This window comes from Arachis hypogaea, chromosome 13, assembly GCF_003086295.3.
Source record: "Arachis hypogaea cultivar Tifrunner chromosome 13, arahy.Tifrunner.gnm2.J5K5, whole genome shotgun sequence".
In the NCBI taxonomy this organism is placed as follows: domain Eukaryota; kingdom Viridiplantae; phylum Streptophyta; class Magnoliopsida; order Fabales; family Fabaceae; genus Arachis; species Arachis hypogaea.
In genome coordinates this window covers 129,906,297-129,913,372 of record NC_092048.1, presented here as the reverse complement: position 1 = coordinate 129,913,372, position 7,076 = coordinate 129,906,297, and the positions used below count along the sequence as shown (strand labels likewise).

At 50.5% G+C, this 7,076-nt stretch overlaps 1 protein-coding gene across 1 annotated transcript; it reads left to right on the top strand.

Annotated features, from left to right (window-relative positions):
• Positions 1–3,657: 3,657 nt before the first annotated feature.
• On the top strand, positions 3,658–6,686 carry LOC112735419 (uncharacterized). The gene is made up of 3 exons (XM_025784957.1): positions 3,658–4,004; positions 4,113–5,640; positions 6,138–6,686. Exons 1-3 carry the CDS (start codon positions 3,658–3,660, stop codon positions 6,684–6,686), a joined length of 2,424 nt encoding a protein of 807 aa, XP_025640742.1.
• Positions 6,687–7,076: the final 390 nt, after the last annotated feature.

The window sequence follows — 7,076 nt, the reverse complement described above, 5'->3', positions numbered from 1 at the left end:
TATGTCTAAAAAAATAACATTGACTTTTTTTGGCACAGGAGCCTCATTGTCCTTTTGAGGTAATTGTCAGGGGCGGGGTTGGATTTTTTTTTTTTTTTGTCAAGGACCTCGTTGTCTTTCGAAGTAATTGTCAGGGGCTGTTTTGAGCTTTTCTCTTATTTTATTATTCATCTATCTTATTTTTAAAATTTCATCTTCAATTTTTACGTTTTCATTTTGATTTAAATACTCTAGTCTTATCTTTTTTTTAATATTAACATTAAAAATTGGTGAATAATCTATCAACAATTATTCAATCCTACAATTGAAATTATTTATCAATCTCCTTAATTATCAAAATTTTTATTATTTTTGTTTCAGTTATCTATCTACTTAATATCTAATTTTTCTTATTTTTTATCTATCTCTTTAATTTGAGATTGCACGAATCTAGTTTTGATGCATGTACTAATTCATTGAAGTGTAAAAATTTAGTCAAATTTCGAGTGCAAAAATCCAAGCTTGGGGTTCACATTAATTGGGATTGCAGACGACCTGCATAATAAGTTTGATTGCTTCTTTTTATTTGTCTTTATATATTTTATATGCCTAGTCATTTAATCTATAATATTTATTTTATTTTTGTATTTTTTATTAATGAAGAGGACTACTCAACTTAAAGAATTTGAGGATGAAGCTGCAAAAATGCAGAAGAAGATATTAGTGGAGTTCTTAGATAGAAATGAAAGAAATACAAAATTGTTTGAGTATGATGATTAAATCCAATTGTTTTAGTGCTTGTTTGGGCGCCATTATTTTGAGGGTAAAAAACGTAAACAAGCCAAGAGGAGAACATTTTAACACAAATAAGCCAAAGTAAAATCTGATTCATCAATTAACCAAACCACCTTTATATGTAGTTCAAACCTACCTGCTTCGAACACAGTTTACATGTAATTCGAACCACGTAGATTCGAATTACTCACTCACATCCAAAGGCATATGTTACGGCCTGACCCAGAGTCCTTACGGGTCGACCCGACCCGGACGCCACCCGAACCGGACACATGCCCCACAACGTCCTCGGACATGCGTCCAGGACAGCTCATGCACAGTTGGGGGGTAACCTCCCTGGAAACATGGGCCTGCTCTCATCGGGCCCACCTCTGACAGGTATATAAAGGGGGAGGCTTGCACTCCCCCAGAGGTACGCCACATACTCTATCACCTTATCCGCCTGCACACCCTACTGACAAGAGCGTCGGAGTGTCTTTGCAGGTGGCACCCCCCCTCTCTCTCACTCGAAGTACTCAGGACCTCGCACTCCGCTGGCCGACAGTCCACGACTCGGCGAGCCCCAATCATCATCTCGGATCACAACCCGAACCGTTCAGTAACCGACCTACAGAACATTGGCGCCGTCTGTGGGGACCGATTCGTCCATGGACTTCGTGCTAGTCCAAACTAGGACAGGATGCGAGGCCGCGCCCCCCGTGCCTGGGGGAGGTGCCGTTGCGACGGAAACTCGACAACAACAGAGGTCGCCTCCAAGGGACACGACGCAAACTCACGAAAGACGGCCCTTCGGAGGGACCGGCGACTACCACGCCAGGATAATGCAAGAGCTACGCCACAGGATGCAGGACTTGGAACGCAGGCTAGCAGACAGAGAACGCGACCAACGCACTCTGGAGCGAAGCCCCACCAGTTCTCGCTCGAGGAGCCGCTCAAGGCGCACACCCAGCCCCCAGTATGAGTCAGAAAGCACAGGAGGACGGGGACGCGCCAGAAGAAGAAGTCGAGACCCTATCATTTACGCCAGGCGCGAAGGGCGGCGTACCACGAACCGAGGGGACGAAGACGCCCGTCGAGAGAACGGCGAAGAGAGAACGAACACCCGGGGACACGTGATAATAGGGGCCACCCCATTCCACCGCTCCATACTCGAGGTCCGGCTGCCAAAGCATTTTGACAAGCCGACAGACATGAGGTACGATGGAACGCAGGACCCCCTGGAGCATCTAACGGCCTTCGAGGCCAGGATGAACTTAGAAGGAGTAGGAGATGAGGTAAGATGTCGCGCCTTCCCGGTTACTCTGGCGGGGCCTGCAATACGGTGGTTCAATAACCTCCCGCAGGGCTCGGTGACCCAATTCTCCGACATCAGCCATGCCTTCCTGGCTCAATTCACAACCAGGATCGCAAAAGCCAAGCACCCGATCAATCTGCTAGGGGTGACCCAAAGAGCCGGGGAGCCGACCCAGAAATACTTGGACCGTTTCAACGACGAGTGCTTGGAAATTGACGGTTTGACAGACTCGGTGGCGAGTTTATGCTTGACGAATGGGCTCCTGAATGAGGACTTCAGGAAGCACCTTACTACAAAGCCAGTCTGGACAATGCAGGAGATCCAGTGCGTGGCTAAGGAGTATATCAACGACGAGGAAGTAAGCCGGGTCGTGGCTGCCAATAAACGGCAGCCCGCCTACAACCAAGCCCGGCACCACGAAGGCAGAGAGAAAACAAGGGAACACGCCAGGGACAGCGGCCCGAGCAAAGCCTCGAAGCCATTCCCCCGAATCGGGAATTCACCAATTACACCCCCCTCACGGCACCGATCACGGAAGTCTACCAACAGATAGCAGAGAAGGGGATACTGACGAAACCCCGACCTCTGAAGGGCAGGACGGGTGGAGACAAGAGCCTCTACTGCGAATATCATAAGGGATACGGACACAAAACCCAAGACTGCTTCGACCTAAAGGACGCCCTGGAGCAGGCAATTAGGGACGGAAAACTTGCCGATTTCTCCCACCTTATAAGGGAGCCGAGGAGACGCAATCGGGATCATGAAGGCGAAGACAACTCCCGGGCGGCAAGACAACGCCGAGAACCAGAGAGGGACGACCACGGTCTCACGGTGGTGAACGTAGTAACAGCGAGAAACTCCGCCCCAAGGTCGAAATCAGCACAGAAAAAAGACGCCAAGGTCCTTGCAGTCTCCTCCTCGTCCGCCAGAAGTTCTCGGGTACTCCCATCCATTTCCTTTGGCCCCGGAGACCAATGATTCGATGAGATGCCAGAAAGTCCCCCCATGGTCATCACGGCCAGGGTCGGAACCGGTCTCGACAAGCGGATCCTGGTGGATACGGGGGGCAGACTCGAACATCATGTTTCGGATTGTCTTTGATGCCCTAGGACTACGAGATACCGATCTGGCGACCCACCAACACGGTGTGGTAGGATTGAGAGACCACTTCATCAAGCCCGATGGAATCATCTCGCTCCCGACCTCCGTGGGGCAAGGGCAAAAGCGAAGGACTGTGATGGCCGATTTTGTAATCTTACGAGATTCTACAGCTTACAATATTATCTTCGGGAGGAAAACCATCAACGACCTGGGAGCCTCCATTAGTACGAAGCTGCTCGTGATGAAGTTTGTTGCTGATGACGGATCCGTAGGATCCATCAGAGGAGACTTGGAAACGGCGGTCGCCTGCGACCACGCCAGCCTCTCTCTCAGGAAAAAGTCCAAAGAAGCTTCAGGAGAAATTCAGGGTTGGTGAGGGGGACGAGAAGTTCACGTTTATAAACAGAAACCTTCCCCATGAATTGAAGGAGCCTCTGATGGAGATGATCAGAGCCAATGCCGACCTCTTCGCTTGGACGCCAGCCGACATGCCAGGAATAGATCCCCAACTCATGTCACACCATCTGGCCGTCAAACCAGAAGCCAGGCCAGTGGCCCAAAGGAAGAGAAAGATGTCGCAAGAAAGGGCAGAGGAGGTGGCCAGGCAGGCGGCCAGCCTCCTTGAAGCGGGGTTCATCCGAGAATTGGACTACTCGACCTGGCTGTCGAACGTAGTTTTGGTGAAGAAACATAATGGGAGGTGGAGAATGTGTGTAGACTACTTTGACCTCAATAAGGCATGTCCTAAGGACTGCTACCCCCTGCCCAATATTGACGCACTCGTCGACGCAGCGGCGGGGTACCGGTATCTGAGTTTAATGGACGCCTATTCTGGGTACAACCAGATACTGATGCACCGACCCGACGAGGAAAAAACGGCATTCATAACGCCAGGAGGGACCTATTGCTACAAAGTAATGCCATTTGGTCTAAAAAATGCTAGCGCCACATACCAGAGATTGATGAACAAGATATTCAGTGAACTAATAGGCAAGACAGTGGAAGTCTACGTGGACGACATTCTCGCCAAAACCACACGACCAGACGATCTCCTGAGCGACCTGGGGGGCGTATTTGCGTCCCTCCGGCAACACGGCATGAGGCTTAACCCGCTCAAATGCGCCTTTGCTATGGAGGCCGGGAAGTTCCTGGGATTCATGATCACCCAAAGAGGGGTAGAAGCAAACCCCGAGAAGTGCCAAGCGATTCTCCAGATGAAGATCCCAGGTTGTATCAAAGACGTCCAACGATTGGCCGGAAGGCTGACGGCTTTATCCCGTTTTCTCGGTGCATCGGCAGCAAAAGCCCTACCCTTCTTCAATCTGATGAAAAAGGGAATAGCATTCGAATGGACCCCGGCGTGCGAGGAGGCATTCAACCACTTCAAGGAGATCCTAGCAGCGCCTCCTGTGCTCGGGAAGCCCAAGGCCGGAGAATCACTCTACCTCTACCTGGCAGTAACAGAGGAAGCGCTCGCAGCGGTGCTTGTAAGAGAAGAAGGGAAAACTCAGCAGCCGGTCTACTTCGTCAGTAGGGCTCTGCAAGGAGCCGAGCTGAGGTACAGCAAACTGGAAAAGCTGGCATTTACACTCCTAACTTCCTCCCGAAGGTTAAGGCAATACTTCCAGAGTCACCGTATAGTCGTGAGGACGGACCAGGCAATTCGCCAAGTACTACAAAAACCTAATTTGGCTGGTAGGATGATGACCTGGGCCATCGAGCTTTCCCAATACGACTTGCAGTACAAGCCCCGACACGCAATCAAGGCCCAGGCAATGGCAGACTTTTTGGTTGAGGTAACGGGTGATCCCCCCGAGGAAACGGGAACACGGTGGAGGCTCCACGTGGACGGGGCCTCCAACCAAACGTCTGGGGGAGCAGGAGTCATCTTAGAAAGCCCGGCAGGAATCATATATGAGCAATCGACCAAGTTCAAGTTCCCTGTGTCGAACAATCAAGCGGAATATAAAGCTCTCTTAAGCGGACTAATGCTAGCGCGGGAAGTCGGGGCGTCGAAGGTCGACGTATGCAGTGATTCACAGGTCGTCACCTCACAGATAAACGGAAGCGACCAAGCCCGGGACCCCCTCCTACAAAAATACTTGGAAAAGGTTAAAGAAATGACAAATCAGTTCCAAGAGGTCACGATCCAACACGTCCCAAGAGAAAGGAACACACGGGCGGACCTCCTGTCCAAACTAGCGAGCACAAAGCCAGGGGCGGGTAACCGGTCTCTCATTCAGGGCATGGCGAAGGAGCCAACGGTCGCCCTCCATCTGACGGAGTTAAGCCCCTCGTGGTTGGACCCCATTATAAACTTCCTGGAGCTCGGCAAATTGCCTGACGACGAGAAGGCTGCCAAAACATTGAGAAGGGAGGCGGCTAGATATGCAATCATACAAGGACAGCTGTTCAGAAAGGGGCTCAGCCAGCCCCTATTGAAGTGCTTGCATCCCGACCAGACGGACTACGTACTTAGAGAAGTCCACGAGGGATGCTGCGGCCACCATATCGGGGGCAAAGCCCTAGCAAGGAAGCTCATCCGAGCTGGATACTATTGGCCATCAATGATGAAGGACTCCAAGGAATTCGTTAGAAAGTGCGTAAAGTGTCAACAAAACGCCAATTTTCACAAGGCGCCGGCCTCTGAACTGAGCCTTCTGACGACCACACGACCTTTCGCTCAATGGGGAATCGACCTCCTAGGACCCTTCCCGGTTGGCCCAGGACAAGTCAAGTATCTCATAGTGGCCATCGACTACTACACCAAATGGATAGAGGCCGAACCACTAGCCAGCATATCCTCCTCTAATTGCAGGAAATTCATGTGAAGACAGGTGATAACCCGATTCGGGATCCCGGATATCGTCATCTCGGATAACGGAACACAATTCACTGACAAGAAATTCACAGAGTTCCTCACCGGCCTAGGGGTAAAACAAAACTTTTCCTCAGTGGAACACCCCAGACGAACGGACAAGTGGAGTCCGCAAACAAGATCATCCTACTCGGCCTCAAGAAGCGCCTAGACAACAAAAAAGGCGCATGGGCCGACGAGGTCGCTTCGGTCCTGTGGTCCTACCGAACAACCGAGCAAAGCGCTACGGGGGAAACCCCTTTTCTCCTAACATACGGGGTCGACGTCGTGATACCCGTCGAAATCGGTGAACCGAGCCCGCGGCTACTGCTCGCAGGTGTGGACGAAGCGGTAGAAAAGGACCTAGTTGAGGAGACGAGGGAGATGGCCCATTTGTCAGAAGCGGCATTGAAGCAAAGAATAGCCCTGCGCTACAACGTTAGAGTCCTTAGGAGGGATTTTGGAGAAAGAGACCTCGTCCTGCGACGCAACGACGTCGGTCTGCCGACTCCTAGGGAAGGAAAGCTGGCGGCAAATTGGGAAAGTCCCTACAGAATTAGAGAGGTGCTTGGCAAGGGTGCCTACAAGCTCGAGAGAGTTGACGGCAAAGAAATTCCTAGAACATGGAACGCAGGTAACCTAAGAAGATTCTACTCCTGACTCGGGTAAACCGACCAGGAGCCTTAACGGACTTATGTATGCTTGCTATGTTAACATGTTAATTTTTAGTCACTTTTTAGCCATTTACTCTTATTGAATACTTGCCATATTAACGAGCTTGCCTAGCTGATGACTAATTCTCACTTGTCAAAACATCCTCCTACTTATCCGTTACTTCCCAATACGCGTTTCACAACAATTGCGTCCTAAAACGGCAGCCCGGGACTGATCACCCCGGGAGCCAAATAGACCATAGCCACAATTAACTCGGCGACAACACGATCAAATCGGTCCGACTCGTTACCAACATAAAGACGACAAAACGGGCACAAGCAATAAGCCCATCACGAAAAAGCGTTAACGAAAATAATACGACGAGCAAGGCGAAAG